This window comes from Hyperolius riggenbachi, chromosome 1 (assembly GCF_040937935.1).
Source record: "Hyperolius riggenbachi isolate aHypRig1 chromosome 1, aHypRig1.pri, whole genome shotgun sequence".
Lineage (NCBI taxonomy): Eukaryota > Metazoa > Chordata > Amphibia > Anura > Hyperoliidae > Hyperolius > Hyperolius riggenbachi.
Genome location: NC_090646.1, coordinates 208,621,811 through 208,641,134, shown reverse-complemented (window position 1 = coordinate 208,641,134; position 19,324 = coordinate 208,621,811). Strand labels below are relative to the sequence as shown.

Here is a 19,324-nt window from a genome sequence, read left to right as displayed (position 1 = left end):
TTACCCTAGCCGGCACCATAGTTTCCTATGGCAGAGTTTCTCCGCGTGATTTGCCTGCAGGGAAACACTGCGGATTCGGAGCGGTTTCCGTTCCAGTGGAAATGGGCCCTAAGAAGAAAATGGTGAGCTTCTGAGAAGAACTGACAGTGAGGTACGCACGTACTATTCATTTGCAGCTACATCATGTGTTTATTTTAAATAATTTTACTCACTAGAGGTTCCCTTTAAAGAGACTCCGTAACAAAAATTGCATCCTGTTTTTTATCATCCTACAAGTTCAAAAAGCTATTCTAATGTGTTCTGGCTTACTGCAGCACGTTCTACTATCACCATCTCTGTAATAAATCAACGTATCTCTCTCTTGTCAGACTTGTCAGGCCTGTGTCTGGAAGGCTGCCAAGTTCTTCAGTGTTGTGGTTCTGTGATGCAGCTCCCCCATCCAGGCCCCTCTCTGCACACTGCCTGTGTGATATTTAGATTAGTGCAGCTTCTCTCTGTTCTATTATCTTTTACAAGCTGGATAAATCCTCCTCTGAGCTGGCTGGGCTTTCACATACTGAAGAATTACATACAGGCACAGCTGTCTGCACTCTGCAGGAAGAAATAGCCTGACACTTCAGTGGAAGATAGCTGCAGGGGGAAAGAAACACACAAATGATCTCTTGAGATTCAAAAGGATGGCTGTATACAGCTTGCTTGTGTATGGATGTATTTTCTATGTGTGGGCATACTGTACATCAATCTACTTCCTGTTTTGGTGGCCATTTTGTTTGTTTATAAACAAACTTTTTAAAACTGTTTTTAACCACTTTTAATGCGGCGAGGAGCGGCCAAATTGTGACAGAGGGTAATAGGAGATGTCCACTAACGCACTGGTATGTTTACTTTTGTGCGATTTTAACAATACAGATTCTCTTTAAGGTGGGCATACACTGGTCATTATGGCCAGCAGATAGACACCTTTCCAATCATGATCTGATTAGAGAGAGATCTATGTGCTTGATTCCCTCCACCCACTACACACAGACTTGCAGTCAATTAATTTCAGCATGAAATCTGAGAAAACCTATGTGTTCCTTGATTCTCACCTCTCCTCGTCTCTGCTTCTCCCAAACGGCTGCTTCATGTTCTTCAATTCCATTTCCCTGGATGCATGTGGGATGTAATACACGGGACTGACACTAGGGGCACTGTGACCACTAGTGGCCCCTAGTGTCTATCCACTGCATTACATCAGACAGATGTCCAGATACACGGTAGTAAAGACGCCAGGGAGAAGCAGAGACCGGGCCGTGCGACAAATGGTTAAGAGTACATTAGTCGGTCTCCGAATCGAACGCTGCTAGTGACGCACTGCCGATCTGCTGCCAACCAACCTGAAATTCTCCATCCAGACTTATCCAGCTAATTGAGCATCTTCGATTGGTTGTTTGATCAGGCCAAATGCTGCACCGATTTCTCACTGATTCGTCAGAGTGATCAAATTGGCCGTATAGCGACGGGAGAAATCGGTGAGTGTATGGCCTGCTTAACTCGTAAAGACTGCAACTCTTTGCTTTTTTACTGTACATGGTGATTTTGTGTGGTTTTAATTTGTTTAATGCTTATTTTCTTTATTTTAGACTGATTCTTTTAAGATGGGACAAGATTTCGTAAAAAACTTCCCAAGAAGTGTTGATAGTCTGACCCATTTAAAACTTGCAGCAAGCCTTTTCCGCTTTAACATTACCCAGAAACCATTATCTGCTGATTCACTTCACTCTGCAAGTAACAATGGGAACAGATTTATGTTCCAGGGTGACTCTAAAGTGTCATATGGTGGCCAGACAACTGATGTTGCCAGTAGCCACCAGAAGCAAGAAGACACAAAGAGGCGGGAAGCACTGCAGAGGGAATCTTTATTATTTATGAAAGGAGTCATGGATGAGTGCACACATGTAGGCAACTTCTCAGGTATAAGCTGGGACCTTCTGCTTTAGACTTCTAATGATTAGGTCTGCACATTGTGCTTTGCTGTGTCCAAAAGTAAATGAAAGTGGACCCAAATTAAAAATACAATATTTCAGTAATAAAATCTATTTTCTAAATTATAATAATAAATAGCAGCCTTTTTTCTGCCGCATGATGACAAATATAAAATATGTTACATTTATTGGAGAAACCCCTCCCTTCCTTTCATATTGCCGGGACAGAATCCGGCAAACTGGTGGAGTAGGTGGTGTCCAACAAAGGATAAATTGCTAATGGCTGCCACCTGTATAACCCTAGTTATGAAAAGAAAAGGGTGAAGAGCATGCACTGAAATGCTCATAGGCTTGAAGGAGTGTTTATTTATCTTTGTATGTGTCAGAGTGGTGCAACTAAATATTTTTAATTAAAAAAAAAAAAGTTTGGTGTGGGTCCGCTTTAAGAGGACCTTAACTGAGTTAAAAAAAAAATTACCTGGGGCTTCCCCCAGCCCCCTGCAGACATCCTGTGCTCATGCCATCACTCATCGATCATCCGTTCCACCGCTTTGGCTCTGTTTCGTTTTTGCCGATTGATCAGGTGCCAAGCAGTGCTTCCTCGATCGTGATCTCATCCCTGTAGCTGTCTTGCGCCTGTGCAGTACGCGTACGTTCGTAGTACTACGCGTACGTACATAGTACATGTACTGCACAGGCGCAAGATGCCGCAGGGACGGGAGCGCTATTGAGGGCGTGCAGGCGTGTTGCTAAAAACAAAACTGAGCCACAGTGGGGACCGGATGATTGTTGAGTGACGGCACAGGACGTCTGCAGGGGGCTGGGGAAGCCCTAGGTAAGTTAAACTTCAACGGTGCTAGACCATTGGTCAAGATAGATGAATTTACATTTTTCGACATTGAATTTCTTCTGCTTATTTCTTGCCCATAAAGCCATCCGATCCAGATCCTACTGCAGTATGTCATTATCTTCCTGAATGTTGATAAGTGTAACAAGCAACATTTTTAGCACCCATGGAATCTCAATAGCACATTAAACATGCAATCCAACAATGTGGTTCATTAATAAAAAACACTTCAATTTTACCTCTTCTTTTTATGTTTAAAAGTTTAGTAGAGGCCTCTTTTCCCCTTCTTCCGAAGCCTGCTCAACTTCAGAAATTTCAGGCAGATAAGGACTGCTGTAATTATTATAATGCACACATTAGCAGAGAACAAACAAAAACTTTCATCAGGAGGTGGTGGGGTGGAGAGATTTAACACTATGCTTCAAAGAGTGTAGAGAAGCCACAGATGCTACCTTCACACCTTCCCCTGGATAGATAATGGGAAGCTAGAAGAGGAGGGGGGAACATGGCAGCTTCTATGGCTATTAGAAACCAGGACAAACTGCAGAAAAAAAGTGGAGCTTGGCTCCCTTTAATACATTGTGAACATTTTTCTGCTAGAAAACTGAATTTGTATTGATAGTGCAGGATCAGTACTTCATGATCATTGAATATTGATTGGTAGTGGCATTTGGGTATACTCTGCTATAAACCTTTATGATGACTGCAGTGGCTATTTTGGACTTCAGTATGAAGGTGATTGATGCTGCTGTTTATCTATTGTATAAGAAAGATGATGTACAGAACGTCTGTAATTGAAATACAAATAATACACAGACAAAAAAAGTGTTTATGTAAATTGAGATTTAGTACGTGTTATTTTTTTTCTTTAGTGCCAGTGGACCCTAGCCTAATTATAGTGGTTCAAGCCAAAGAGGATGCCTATGTGCCAAGGGCTGGTGTCCGAAGTCTTCAAGAGATCTGGCCAGGCTGTGAGATCAGATACATAGCAGGTGGTCATATCAGTGCCTACCTCTTCAAACAAGGGCTCTTCAGGTATATAGTTAATGCATAAGTGTCATAGTCATGATCACTGTGACCTATATAGAATATTTACAGTGGTTTGCAAAAGTATTCGGCCCTCTTGAAGTTTTCCACATTTTGTCATATTACTGTCACAAACCTGAATCAATTTTATTGTTATTCCACGTGAAAGACCAACACAAAGTGGTGTACACATGAGAAGTGTAACGAAAATCATACATGATTCCAAACACCTAAAAAAAAAAAACTGCAAAGTGGGGTGTGCGTAATTATTCAGCCCCCTGTGTCAATACTTTGTAGAACAACCTTTTGCTGCAATTACAGCTGCCAGTCTTTTAGGGTATGTCTCTACCAGCTTTGCACATCTAGAGACTGAAATCCTTGCCCATTCTTCTTTGCAAAACAGCTCCAACTCAGTCAGATTAGATGGACAGCGTTTGTGAACAGATCTTGCCACAGATTCTCGATTGGATTTAGATCTGGACTTTGACTGGGCCATTCTAACACAGATATGTTTTGTTTTAAACCATTCCATTGTTGCCCTGGCTTTATGTTTAGAGTTGTTGTCCTGCTGGAAGGTGAACCTCCGCCCCAGTCTCAAGTCTTTTACAGACTCCAAGAGGTTTTCTTCCAAAATTGCCCTGTATTTGGCTCCATCCATCTTCCTATCAACTTTGACCAGCTTCCCTGTCCCTGCTGAAGATAAGCAACCCCAGAGCATGATGCTGACACCACCATATTTGACATTTGGGATGGTGTGTTCTGAGTGATGTGCAGTGTTAGTTTTCTGCCACACATAGCATTTTGCATTTTGGCCAAAAAGTTCCATTTTGGTCTCATCCGACCAGAGCACCTTCTTCCACATGTTTGCTGTGTCCCCCACATGGCTTGTGGTAAACTGCAAACGGTACATCTTATGCTTTTCTGTTAACAATGGCTTTATTCTTGTCACTCTTCCATAAGAGCCAACTTTGTGCAGTGCACAACTAATAGTTGTCCTATGGTGAGATTCCCCCACCTGAGCTGTAGATCTCTGTAGCTCGTCCAGAGTAACCATGGACCTCTTGACTGCATTTCTAATTAGCGCTCTCCTTGTTCGGCCTGTGAGTTTAGGTGGACGGCCTTGTCTTGGTAGGTTTACAGTTGTGCCATACTCCTTCCATTTCTGAATGATCGCTTGAACAGTGCTCCATGGGATGTTCAAGGATTTGGAAATCTTTTTGCAGCCTAAGCCTGCTTTAAATTTCTCAATAACTTTATCGCTGAACCTGTCTGGTGTGTTCTTTGGACTTCATGGTGTTGTTGCTCCCAATATTCTCTTAGACAACTTTTGAGGCCATCACAGAGCAGCTGTATTTGTACTGACATTAGATTACACACAGGTCCACTCTGTCATTAGCACTCATCAGGCAATGTCTATGGGAAACTGACTGCACTCAGACCAAAGGGGGCTGAATAATTACGCACACCCCACTTTGCAGTTATTTATTTGTAAAAAATGTTTGGAATCATGTATGATTTTCATTCCACTTCTCACGTGTACATCACTTTGTATTGGTCTTTCACGTGGAATTCCAATAAAATTGATTCATGTTTGTTGCCGTAATGTGACAAAATGTGGAAAACTTCAAGGGGGCCGAATACTTTTGCAAACCACTGTATATTGAAAATTACATAGTTGCATACTATGTTATTTTCAATATGTTGCATAAAAAAAGTGTTATCTTGTTACTGTTTCTTGGTACTGGGATGTCAAAAAAAGTATCTTGTGTTGGAACACTGTACCCCTGAAGAAAATGTACAAATTCAATCTTAAGTTGGCTGTACTGATACAAGTCCATGTATGGAAAATACTACCTGGCTGCGTCTACTCAAGATAGTCTGTGAGATGCTGAGAATTATGGCTAAATTCTGTTGCTTGGAACTGGGCCAATCAAAATGGGCAGGATATGCCCAGTGTCAGGCTGAATGCAGTTTCCGTGAATTGTGCATGCAAGTCAGAGTAATTAGAATCTCAATGACCATCTCTAGTGTCTACACATGAACCACACTCCGAGTCTGCAAACAGAGTTTTCGATATGCCATTCAGTGTTCTGTTGTCTTGGATGCCAGTAGGGGAAGAGTCTCAGGCTTTGTATTTTGTATAGCTTTGTATTGGATTGAGTGATATAAAACTTGCAATGGTGATTTTCTGATTTGATATTTGATCAGATTTCTACTGAAGTGACCCGATTCGTAGTGGTGCAAAGTGGTGATTGATGCCCTCCCAGATAATCTCTCTTTACCCAGCAAATATCAATCATTTACCTAATCTACCTAACAATTAAATGCCCTTGCCCCTATTAATATTTTGTGAAAGTGGGATTGGAGAGAGGAAAGGAAAAGGGGGACAGAAGGGAAAAGAAGAAGAATGAGGACAAAGGGGACAAGGAGGAAACCCTTCCTAGTCAGTCTGTTCAATTTTCCTGAAGTGAACCGAACCTCCAGACTAAAAATTGACTCAACAGCACTGGAAAGGCCTGGTGTTTCTTTAACTGTTTCACAGCATCAGAACTTTTTTTCTCTTATACAAGCCTCATTTTTAGCTGCACAAAAATTTTTTTTCCCCTAATGCTGTGCAAAGCATGATGGGATTTCTGATGTTGTTCTCGTTCTGCTGTTTTGGTGCAATTTTTTTTTTTACATTTTGAATTTGACATTTGAAGCCTAGCACATGCAGCTGGGAGGGGTGATCAGGACACAGGACAGTTGGAACTGTGTCTCCTGCTCCCTGTCACCTCCTTTCAACCAAAAAGATGGCTGCCCCCATGACAAAGATGGCAGCCCCCATGAATCACAAACATTTGCCTGTTATTTTAAAATGGGGTGGGTAAGAGATTATATTACCTATCTATTCTAATTAACATAACTAATGTAACTTAAAGAGACACTGAAGCGAAAAAAAAATGATATTATGATTTGTATGTGTAGCACAGCTAAGAAATAAAACATTAAGATGAGATAAATCCGTGTAATTGTTTCCAGTACAGGAAGAGTTGAGAAACTCCAGTTGTTATCTCTATGCAAACAAGCCATTAAGCTCTCCGACTAAGTTATGCTGGGAATACACGATGCGTTTTTGCGTTCGTTTTTGCCGTCGTTTTCGCTTTCGATCGATTCTACTCTCGATTCACTGCTCGATTCCCCTCTCGATTCCTTATCTTTTCTTATCAATTACATTCACTTGAATGAGGAGAATCGAAACGAAAGTAGAATCGACCAGATCCAACAGGTTGGAATTTATCTATCGAACCCATCTATCTAAAGTAAAAACTTAACGTGTATTCCCAGCATTAGTCATGGAGAGGGCTGTTATCTGACTTTTATTATCTCAACTGTTCCTAGACTATTTACTTTTCCTCTGCTAGAGGAGATGTCATTACTTCACAGACTGCTCTGAAAGACTCATTTTGAATGCTGAGTGTTGTGTAATGTGCACATATTATAGAATGATGCAATGTTAGAAAAAACACTATATACCTGAAAATAAAAGTATGAGAATATTTTCTTTGCTGCTAATCTTCTACTAATTATTCATAGTACACAACCAATTCACTATATCATATTTTTTTTTTCGCTTCAGTGTCTCTTTAATGACAGTATGTTTGTTTAGGCTGAAGTTCCCCTTTAAGTCTGCTTAAATACGATTAACCAGAGGAGAGAAGTTTAATGAGAATAGTTTCTGCAAGTCCCTAGGACTGTATGTTCCCAAGTACTTTGACATCACTGTGCCACCTGAAGAGAAAAGATGCCCGCAGAATGGTTATGTCATGGTCCAAAAGGGAAAGATTTAGTGCCTCTGGTTTTTGAGAGATTGATTTTAAAGTTACTAAGGCTATCAAAGATATTGGCATCTTTAAGAAAATTGGAGAGAGAGGTCATGGAGTTGCAATGGTTCTCTGTCATAACCAGTACGAGAGAGTGTTTTAGCGAAAACACTCAATTTAACACACCTGTACCCCATTCACACCTGAGACCTTGAAACAATAACAAGTAACATTACCCCAGAGAGGAAAAATGTCTAAGTGATGAATTTTGACATTCATCACTTAGGGGTATACTCACTTTTGTTGCCAGCAGTTTAGACATTAACATGGTTCAGACCCCACTGATTGAAATCTATGCTCTGTTTACTGCCAAGGTGTTGATTTCAGTCTACTATTACTTCTGCTGCATTCAGCTGTCAGCCTGTCAGCTGCTCCCCTGCATCAGCTGGGCGCTTGGTAGCACCCGGCATTGGAATTCAACAGGTAGTCCCCCTATGGAGATGCATCTGAGCACAGTGGTTACCGTCCTCAGAAGTGACATGTCTTGGGGGGGGGGGGGGGTTTGCCACCAGGTGACCTCGCGTCATTTGAAACGATGACATGCGCGATCTTACAATCGTTCGGCTAAATGAAAATGGCCGGGTGGCTGAATTGCCATACAAGCGTACAGTTAAACTTTCTGTAGAAAAGGGGTCTAATGCTGGGCATAGACGGTAAGATTTTCTCTTATCAATCGAGCCGCTGATGGCTCGATTGATAATTTCCGACATGTCCGATCACCACGCGGATCGATTCCACGCTCGATACCTGCGGGCGGACAATAGCAGAAATCAAGCAAAAGATAAGGAAGCGCCCGCAGGGACGAGCGGGAATCGATCCGGACAGCTGCGGGGACGCAGCGGGAGTCGATCCGGGCGGCTGCGGGGACGCGGCGGGAGTCGATCCGGGCGGCTGCGGGGACGCGGCGGGAGTCGATCCGGGCGGCTGCGGGGACGCGGCGGGAGTCGATCCGGCGGCTAGTCGAGCCGCCGGATCGCTCCGTGTATTCCTAGCATAATAGCCCATACTCACGGGCTACAGTTGCCGCTGGTCGCTAGCACATGGGAGCGTGTGCGCGACAGACCGGCGACAGCTCGTCGCCAGGTCCCTCCGCATACACACTGCGGAAGGGGACTGGTGGTGCGACGGAAGCTGTCGCCGACGTTCCTCCCCCCCTCCCCCCCCCCTCACTGGAAGCTCAGTGTGACTCCTATAGGTTGCTGTCGCTAGTCCGCATACACACGCGGACTAGCAACAGTTGCGTGAAAGTAGTGGCGGCAACTGTCGCCAGGCGATTGACCGCGCCAATTGCCTGGCGACAGGAGCGACGGTTCGGGGTGCGCACGCCATACTCACGGGCGACCTGTTGCCGCAACACGCGCTTGCCACGTGGTTGCGGCGACAATTGTAGCCCGTGAGTATGACCCATAAGATGCTTGAAAGGGTTTGGATGTGATAAGTGTCTTTAAGTACAGTCATTGGTCAACAGGAGTCTCTGTTTTGTTTATTTAGTTTTGTCTCACTACAGAAACCCTTTAAAGTAAACCTGTATGAAACAAAAGTGCCCCTGGGGGGTACTTGCCTCAAAATGGGTAAGCCTCTGGATCTTAATGAGAATTCCCCCATCCTCCGCAGCAGCCCTGAACCATTGTAGAGACCCTTAGATGGCTCCACAACCTTAATGCAGCGACGCGCCTCATGCAGAGGCTTACCGCTCGGGCTCTGGCAAAAAATAGCCGAGCCCGATGGGTATGCTCTACTTGGCAGGCGCAGATAACCCGCGCCTGCGCAGTAGAGTGGACCTGATTGGGCTTGGCAATTTCCAATGGAGCCCAAGCAGTAAGCCGCTAGAGCGTTTGCATGTCACTGCATTTTTATGGTTGTGGAGTCGGATGACTGCTGCGCCAGTGTGAGACGCAGACAAGACCTTGTCGGCATTCTTATGGAGGTCTCTACACTGGATCGGGGCTGCTGTGGAGGACAGGGGAAGCCTCTTCAGGATCCAGAGGCATACCCCTCCTGAGGTAAGTACTCTGCAGGGGCACTTTTTTCCTTACAGTGCAAGTGTCATAAAGTGCTTCTGTATAAGTTTTTAGACTTGCTCTCAAAATTACTTGAGTAGTAATCCGTTTTTTTTCTACTACAAACTAAGCTATTTTAACTAATTTTAAGCTATTAATGTGCAAATAACTTTTTGGTTTTTGTTTATACTGATGAAGGTATTCTACATACCAGAGACTCACATACTTGGCCTCTATGAGTTTGATTTCGGATATTTTTAATCCTAGATTCTCCTAGTACACATATACCCCAGGGGTACTTGTGTGGGCCTCAGATGGTACTTGATCTTGTCACTGTCAAATTATTATGGCAGGTTTTTGGATTATAAAGTTGATATATCCTTTATATAAACAACCCTGAATAAGTATTGTATTTTAGTAATTAAAAACATAACTTTTTGAAAATAATTTTATCCAGTATTATGAGCTCCTAATAAATGTGTATATACTGTACATAAAGGCATACTTGAGATGGTGTTACCCACATAGCATTTACTTGAGAATACTATATTCAACCAAGGGGAACTTGCTGTAAAATGTTAAGAAACCCTGTTTTAGATGATGGGTCTTTGTCTGTTGATCATGTAGCTTATTCATTTTCCTTTTTTCTTTCCATTTCTAGGCAAGCCATATATGATGCCTTTAATCGGTTTCTTCAGAAGTATCCTGTGTGATTTGAGTGTGGCGGTTTTCTTTGTGCTTCCACATCCATTCCGTCCTTACCTGTTGCGAGGCATAATATAAACTCTAGTGGAAAAAGCCATTTCCCAAATCATGTGCTTAGTGTGAGTGAAACCAAAACCTATATACTGGGTTGCTGTCCTAGAGCTAATGTTAGAGAATGATGGCAGTTGCGAGAGCTAAATCACAATGATGTTCGGCCTCTAGACCTAATTCAAATAATTTCCAAGTTTAGGAATATATATCTATCACAAACCTATACCCCTCAAGTAACCAAACGCTTGAAACCTCCTCCCCCTTCTTCTTTCCATATTCACCTATGGAGGCTTTCAGCTTTAATGAGACATAAAAAAGCTTAATATAGAAAAGGACACTGGTAAGGGAAAACGAAGGCTGTGGGTGTTGAAGAATGCATGGAGGGCTATATGTTTAAAAGAGGGGTTGCTTTATTTGGCTATTACACATGACAATAGAGCTACTGTTCATGCAAGGGATGGTTGGTGGTGGTAGATGTGGAGGAGGGGCTGCTCATGGAGTTAGTCACAAGAAATTTGGGCTAGGGCAGAAAAAAAATAAAGTAATTCCAGCCTTACAGGTGGATAGCCATGATCATCTAAGCCACTTAAGCTTAAATTAGTGTTGTCCTTGACCTAACTCCTCCGTCTCCCTTATTTTCCTGTACTGTCACATAATGGCTGCACTCACTTCCCACCTACTTATATACTGTGGGGAGGGGGGAGGTCAATGGCTGTCAATGTAATGTTAGAGAGCAACACCCTCTTCTAGAAGTGACTACAGGAGGTTGGACCGCCTCCACAAGCCCAAGACTCCAAACCAGACAATGATGTGACATAGTTGTTGGGGAAAAGTTTGTGTTAGGTTAATTTTGATGGAAGTCCGAATTGGGGAAAAAAATATTTAAGCACACTTGTGGCACAATATCATTAGATTGTCTAGTATGGTATTCAATACCATATCCCTTTTGCCATTATGGGAAGTAACTCACTTGAAGATATTGTCTGTCTTTCCACACACACAGTGAAAGACATTTTGGCATTTTCTCTTTCCTACTTTGAGGGAGCTGTTTTTTATGCTAAAAACATCCTAGCATTACTTAACATAATTTGTATTCTTGATCCCATAATGTGTGAAGACTTATAATGGATTGTAATTTATACATAAAACATTTTTTTAACATTTGTATCCAATTTTTAACAGCCTGACATTTTTAATTTAAAGGGTTCAAAAGAGAGTAAAAAACAAATGTACAACATTTGCACTGAAACTTAACAGAATGTAACTGATTTGTTGTGAGGAAGATACTTTGTAACAAAAACATTTCATGTTGGCACACATTTTATTCACTGATTCTTGGGGTGCCTACTGACTGACTAAATCAATAAATAAATAAATGAATTGGATTCATGGGGTGATGTTTTCTTCTATAGCTACATTTTTCCTCCATATTTAATCAAGATGGGTTTTTATGGTTAATGCAGTAGTGGATCTGTTGCATAGATAAATCTGTTTTTATAGTAATAAGATGCTCCTTTCATATTTAGTGTGGGTTCACAAAGTCCCAAGTGCACAACTGTGTGGTCACAGCATATCTGTACACCTCGTTCCTGTATGTCACTGTTGATATGCTGCTGCCTCCACCCTTTTGGTCCATCGGTTGCCATCATTCTTTTTCCACAGCTGCTGCTGCAGAGGCCAAGCACTGGTGTACAGATTGGAGTCCTGGCAGAAGCATGAGGATTCCCTATTAGATTGCAACAGACCAATGGGAATCCTCTCTGAAAGGAGGGATGATTCCCATTGGCCTGTTGCAATCCAATGGGGAGCCTTATGCCTCTGTCAGGACTCCGCTCTACCAGCACTTGTCCACTGCAATAGATCTGAGCTGCAGCGAGCATGGGGTGACATAAGACAGGTGAATAAAAAGTGGCAAATCGTATGCAGCGCCCAGCCTAGTGAGAACAGATAATGTCCATTCTCATAGGCTTCCATTGATTCCATCTGCACCTGCCGCATTTAAATTAGTGTACTCAACAGCCTCTTGTTACACTCTTTGGATCCGTACTGAACGGACAGATGTGAACTGTGGCTGTTGACTAGTGTAGGATCTGTATGCAAGCCTGCTGATTTCATTCTGATTTGTTTTTTTTAGTGCTGAAAATAATCTGCAGGGGAGCATTTTACATACTGGGTTGGGAGAAGGAACATGGTTACATAGCTATTTGGGTTGAAAAAAAAGACATACGTCCATCGAGTTCAACCAGAAAACAAAGTACAACACCAGCCTGCTCGCTCTTATATCCCTGTTGATCCAGAGGAAGGCGAAAGGCATGGCATGGTCCAATTAGCCCCAAAAGGGAAAACGATATTTCCTCAACTTCAGATATCAACCAGATACAATCCCTGGATCAACACCACTGGGCATTACCTAGTAATTATAGCCATGGATGTCTTTCAATGAACGGAAAGCATCTAAGCCCCCTTTAAATGCAGATATAGAATTTGCCATAACTACTACTTGAGGCAATGCATTCCACATCTTAATCACACTGTAAAGAACCCTTTCCTAAATAAATGGCTAAAACGTTTTTCCTCTATGCGCAGATCATGTCCTCTAGTCCTTTGTGAAGGCCTAGGGACGAAAAGCTCATCCGCCAAGCTTTTATATTGCCCTCTGATGTACAGTATTAATACATGTTAATTAGATCCCCTCTAAGGCATCTTTTCTCTAGACTAAATAATCCCAGTTTATCTAACCTTTCATGGTAAGTGAGACCTCCCATCCCTCGTATCAATTTTGTTGCTGGTCTCTGCACCTGCTCTAAAACTGCAGTATCTTTCCTGTAATGTGATGCCCAGAACTGAATTCCATATTCCAGATGTGGCCTTACTTGAGAGTTAAACGGGCAACATTTTGCAAGCATAACTTTCACAACAGGTAACATGTTGAAAAGCACATTTTTTAATTCGTGTACTAGAAATGGTACACTATTGCTAATTTGTACTTTCCCGGGGCATTCTCCAGTCCCATGAGCAGCACTGAGTCCCTTGCCGTCCTCTTCAGCCTCTCTGTTCTGGTGGTACAACTCCTGGTAATCCGGTCAGTTGCCGCCAGTCGAGGGCTTCTGCACATGTGTGGATGGCCGCGTGTGCACCCCCGCCCCTCTCCCGTATTACTGGGGTTTGCACGTGGCCCAGCCGCACATGCGCAGAAGCCCGTGACTGCCCGGATTACCAGTTGTAGTGGCTGAACGGAGGGCCCTAAGAGGACGGCGAGGGACTCTGTGCTGCTCATGGGGCTGGAGGAAGCCAATAGTGAACTATCTCAGGTTCACTTTAAGGATTGACGAACACTGGAGCTAGTTGTACACATAAGTAACCAGCTTTTACTGGAAAGTAAATATCAATTATGCATAAGAATTATTAATCAGGGCTCACTTTTAAGACAAATACTCTAAAGGGGCCCATACACTGGTCGATTTCAGCCATTGATTGATTCTATAGAACTGATCAATCGATCGGAAATCGATTCTATTGAATCAGCCTATCGATTTGCAGCCAAGTTCGATCGGTGGCCCATAGTGTTACATTGGATCTAATGGTCCAATAATGCATTCAGATCGATTTCCAATAGATTTCATTCTGAAATCTATTGGAAATCTGTTCCTAGTGTGTGGCACTAGAGGTGTAGCGAACGGTTCGCCGGCGAACGGTTCCAGGCGAACCTCAGACTTTTGCGTAAGTTCGATTCGCCCCATAATGCACTATGAGGGTCAACTTTGACCCTCTGCATCACAGTCAGCAGGCACATTGTAGCCATTCAGGCTACACTAAGCCCTGGAGCCCCACCCCTCCTTATATAAGGCAGCCTCCGGCTGCCATTACAGTCACTCGTCTGCCTGCTATTAGACAGACTAGGGAGAGCTGCTGCAGACTTGATCTTCTAGGGACAGATTAGTTAGGTTCTTGGCTGCTTAGCTTGCTCCTGGCTCATTGTTATTGCTTTTATAGCACCCCTCAATAGCTCTTGTCAGAGCTCATCCTGTACTTTTTTTTTTCTGTGTGTCAAACTGACACTTTTGTTGCATGCACAGCATTGCTAATTGATAGTGTGTGTGTGCCACTGCCAGCAGCCCAGTACATTCAGTGACTACCTGTGTGTGTGACAGGGAGCTGCACATTGTGCTACCCAGTACTGCATATACCCCAGTACCTGTTGTGTATACTTAACCCACCTCATCACTGCATATACTTAGCGTTGTGTTGAGTGAACCCAGCTCACTGCATCTAAATACCTGTTGTGTTGAGTGAGAACGCACCTGGCCACCTCACTGCATCTAACTACCGGTTGTGTTGAATGAGAACCCACCTCACTGCATCTTAACCTGCTGGGCGGTCTGGACGAGCTCAGCTCGTCCAGTACCGCCGGAGCCTGCCGCTCAGGCCCTGCTGGGCCGATTTGGCTCAAGTAAAAAGCAGCACACGCAGCCGACACTTTGCCAGCCGCGTGTGCTGCCTGATCGCCGCCGCTCTGCGGCGATCCGCCGCGAGTAGCGGCGAAAGAGGGTCCCCCCAGCCGCCTGAGCCCAGCGTAGCCGGAACAAAAAGTTCCGGCCAGCGCTAAGGGCTGGATCGGAGGCGGCTGACGTCAGGACGTCGGCTGACGTCCATGACGTCACTCCGCTCGTCGCTATGGCGACGAGGGAAGCAAAACAAGGAAGGCCGCTCATTGCGGCCTTCCTTGTTTATTCTGGGCGCCGGAGGCGATCGGAAGAACGCCTCCGGAGCGCCCTCTAGTGGGCTTTCATGCAGCCAACTTTCAGTTGGCTGCATGAAATAGTTTTTTTTTTTTATTCAAAAAAAACCCTCCCGCAGCCTCCCTGGCGATCTTATCAGAACGCCAGGCAGGTTAAGTACCTTTACTGTTCAGTGGACCCAGCTCACTGCATCTAACTACCCAGTACCTGTTGTGTATACTTAACCCACCTCATCACTGCATATACCTAGCGTTGTGTTGAGTGAACCCAGCTCACTGCATCTAAATACCTGTTGTGTTGAGTGAGAACCCACCTGGCCACCTCACTGCATTAACTACCGGTTGTGTTGAGTGAGAACCCACCTCACTGCATCTTAAGTACCTTCACTGTTCAGTGGACCCAGCTCACTGCATCTAACTACCCAGTACCTGTTGTGTATACTTAACCCACCTCATCACTGCATATACCTAGCGTTGTGTTGAGTGAACCCAGCTCACTGCATCTAAATACCTGTTGTGTTGAGTGAGAACCCACCTGGCCACCTCACTGCATCTAACTACCGGTTGTGTTGAGTGAGAACCCACCTCACTGCATATAGCTAGCATCCCCCCGAGATGGACAAAATGGACAAACCAGGTAGAGGAATGAGGTAGAGGCAGACCCAGAGGAAGGCCACCAGGCACCGGCAGGTCTGTGCGAGGTGGTGTTGCTCTGATTTCGTGCGGACCTGCCCCAAAATACAGTGCTCAGAAGAAGGCACGTGCCATCACTTCCCAAAATCGTGAGGAGGTGATTGAGTATTTAACACAGAACACCTCATCTCCTGCAGCCACCAGCGCTACAACAAGCACCACATCCGCTGCATTTGACACTTCGCAGGAGTTATTTGGTGGTGGTGGTGAAATCACTGATTCCCAGCCACTACTGCCACAACAACAAGAAGGCGCAGGTACACCACCTCATACGTCTGAGTTAGGTGGCGATAATATGGACGTAACGTGTGTGGATGGGGATGATGGTGGACCACCTGAAGTTGGTGCACTTGAGGAGGTGTCTGAAGAAAGCACAGCTGGCCAGGAGGATTATGATGACGATTATATGGATACCACATATGTTCCCGGTAGAGGAGATGACCAGGGGGACAGTTCAGAGGAGGAGTCAGAGAGGAGTAGGAGGAGACAACTCCATGATAGAAGCAGAGGGAGCTCGTCCTCAGAAACAGCTGGGGGCAGTGTCCGGCGCCATGCATCGCCAGCTATGGCCAGCCAGCACACATGCCCTTCAACGTCAGCTGCTGATGCCACCGTAGCGCCATCAGCCCAGGGGGGCCCAGCGGTTTGGAAATGTTTTCACGTGTGTGTCTCAGATCGGAGCAAAGCCATCTGTTCTCTGCCAGCAAAAATTGAGCCGTGGAAAGGCCAACTCTCACGTAGGGACAAGTGCCTTACGAAGGCACCTGGAGAGAAGGCACAAACAGCTATGGCAAGAACACCTGAGGAAAAGCAGCACCCCTCAAAAGACAAGCCACCCTCCTTCTCTTCCTCCTTCAGGTGCATCGTCTTCATCCACTTTCTCCCTTGCACCTTCACAGCCACCCTCCTCCACACCGCCTCTTCCCTTCAGCGGTTCCTTCTCCTCTGCCCACAGCAGTACCCAGCTGTCCGTGTCACCCACTTGCCCGGCGTCTGACAGCTGGCGTGGCGGAACTATTAGCTCGCCAGCTATTACCATACAAGCTGGTGGAGTCGGAGGCTTTCCGTAAGTTTGTGGCCATTGGTACACCGCAGTGGAAGATACCAGGCCGCAATTATTTTTCACAAAAGGCCATACCCAAATTGTACCGTGCAGTTGAGACGCAAGTGGTGTCATCTCTGGCACACAGCGTTGGGTCAAGGGTCCACCTGACCACGGATGCCTGGTCTGCCAAGCACGGGCAGGGCCACTACATTACATACACAGCCCATTGGGTCAACCTGGTGACCGATGGCAGCAAGCAGGGAGTACGTGGCTGCGCAGCAGACCGACTTGTCACACCTCCACGGCTTGCAGGCAGGCCTCCAGCCACCTCCTCTCCACCTGCTACCACCGCTTCGCTGTCGTCATCCTCCTCCTCTTCCTTGGCTGGTGCCACGATCTCCTCTCCAGCTACACAGCCCCAGCACCCAGGGCCTATGCTGCATGCCAGGTACGACGGTGTCACGCAGTGTTAGACATGTCTTGCCTGAAAGCGGAGAGTCACACTGGAGCAGCTCTCCTGGCTGCTCTTAACAAACAGGTGGAGCAATGGCTGACCCCGCACAAGCTTGAGATCGGCAACGTGGTGTGTGACAACGGCAGCAATCTGATTGCTGCGTTGAATTTGGGAAAGCTGACACACATACCCTGCATGGCACATGTGCTGAATCTGGTCGTGCAAAGATTTGTGTCCAAGTACCCAGGCTTAGAGGATGTCCTGAAGCAGGCCAGGAAGTTGTGTGGGCAGTTCTAGCGCTCTTACAAGGCCATGGCAAGCTTTGCGGAGATTCAGCGTAGAAACAACTTGCCGGTGAGACGCCTGATTTGCGATAGCCCGACTCGCTGGAATTCCACCCTGCTGATGTTCTCTCGCCTGCTAGACCAGGAGAAAGCTGTCACCCAGTACCTGTATCATTACAGTACAAGGACACAATCTGGGAGGATGGGGATGTTGTGGCCCAACAACTGGACACTGATGCGAAATGCATGCAGGGTCATGGAGCCCTTTGAGGAGGTGACCAAACTGGTGAGTCGCGATGAGGGCACCATCAGCGACTTGATCCCCTACGCCTACTTCCTGGAGCGTGCCATGCGTAGAGTGGTGGATACAGCTGTGGAGGAGCGTGAACGAGAAGAGTTACGGCAGTAGGAGTCGTGGGAGCCATTTACACACAAACCTGATGTTCCCACAACACCTGCGGCAGCACAGAGGGGGGGAAGAGGAGGAGGAAGAAGAGGAGTCGTGTGGGGAAGGAGAGGAGTCAGACTCTGATGATGGTGATGATGAGGAAGGTGTTTCTGTGGAGGAGGAAGAGGCGGCGGAAGAACAACCGCGGCAGCCGTCACAGGGGGCTTCTGCTGCTCCACGTTCCCGTGGTATTGTTCGTGGCTGGGGGGAGGAAGAGGAGTTGCGTCCCGTCACTGAGGAAGAGCAAGAGGAGATGGAGAGTACGTCTGCATCCAGCTTTGTGCAGATGTCCTCTTTCATGTTGTCCAGCCTGTTGAGGGACCCCCGTATCAAAAAACTCAAGATGAATGACCTGTACTGGGTGGCCACGCTACTAGACCCTCGGTACAGGCACAAAGTGGCGGACCTCTTAGCAACTCAACAAAAGGCGGAAAGGATGCAGCACTTGCAGAACAAGCTGTCGATGATGCTTTACAATGCATTTAAGGGTGATGTGGCTGCAAAACGCAATCAAGGTACCACTAGCAGTAACCCTCCTCCTCCCAAGTCCACGCAGGCAAGGACAGGACGCTCCAGCGATCTCAGGGTGATGTCGGACATGCGGACGTTCTTTAGTCCAACTCCTCGCCATAATCCTTCCGGATCCACCCTCCAACAACGCCTGGAGCGGCAGGTAGCCGACTACCTGGCCTTGAGTGTGGATGTAGACTCTGCGAAAAGCGACGATGAACCCTTGGACTACTGGTTGCGCAGGCTTGACCTGTGGCCAGAGCTGTCCCAATTTGCCATACAACTTCTCTCTTACCCTGCCGCAAGCGTCCTGTCAGAAAGGACCTTCAGTGCAGCTGGAGGCATAGTTACTGAGAAGAGAAGTTGCCTAAGTCACGACAGTGTTCAGTACCTGACCTTTATCAAGATGAATGAGGAATGGATCCCGGAGGGCTACTGCACGACCGAAGACTAAGTCAGTCCCCACACACAGCATCTCTGCCTGCAGGCCGCTTGACTGCCTTCTCCGCCACCACCAACAGGGTCCAGGACTCTAGGCGGATTCCTGAATTTTTAAGGCCGCTGCACTAATTTTTCTGGTGCGTGTACATGCCTGCCTAATTTTTCTGGCTGCACTGCGGGCGGCTGCAACAACAAAACAAAAGGCATGTACATGTGCCCATCCCCCTTCATGATCATTACCTTGCCGCGGTGAAG

At 45.8% G+C, this 19,324-nt stretch overlaps 1 protein-coding gene across 3 annotated transcripts in view; it reads left to right on the top strand.

The window, feature by feature from the left end:
• Positions 1–11,841, top strand: part of ABHD18 (abhydrolase domain containing 18) — a 64,022-nt gene extending 52,181 nt beyond the window's left edge. For all 3 annotated transcript variants that reach the window (XM_068279945.1, XM_068279956.1, XM_068279964.1), the window contains exons 11-13: positions 1,623–1,953; positions 3,684–3,846; positions 10,362–11,841. In XM_068279945.1, coding sequence (XP_068136046.1) covers positions 1,623–1,953; positions 3,684–3,846; positions 10,362–10,413 — 546 coding nt within the window. In that variant the 3' untranslated portion in view covers positions 10,414–11,841. The remainder of the gene's footprint in view (positions 1–1,622; positions 1,954–3,683; positions 3,847–10,361) is intronic.
• Positions 11,842–19,324: the final 7,483 nt, after the last annotated feature.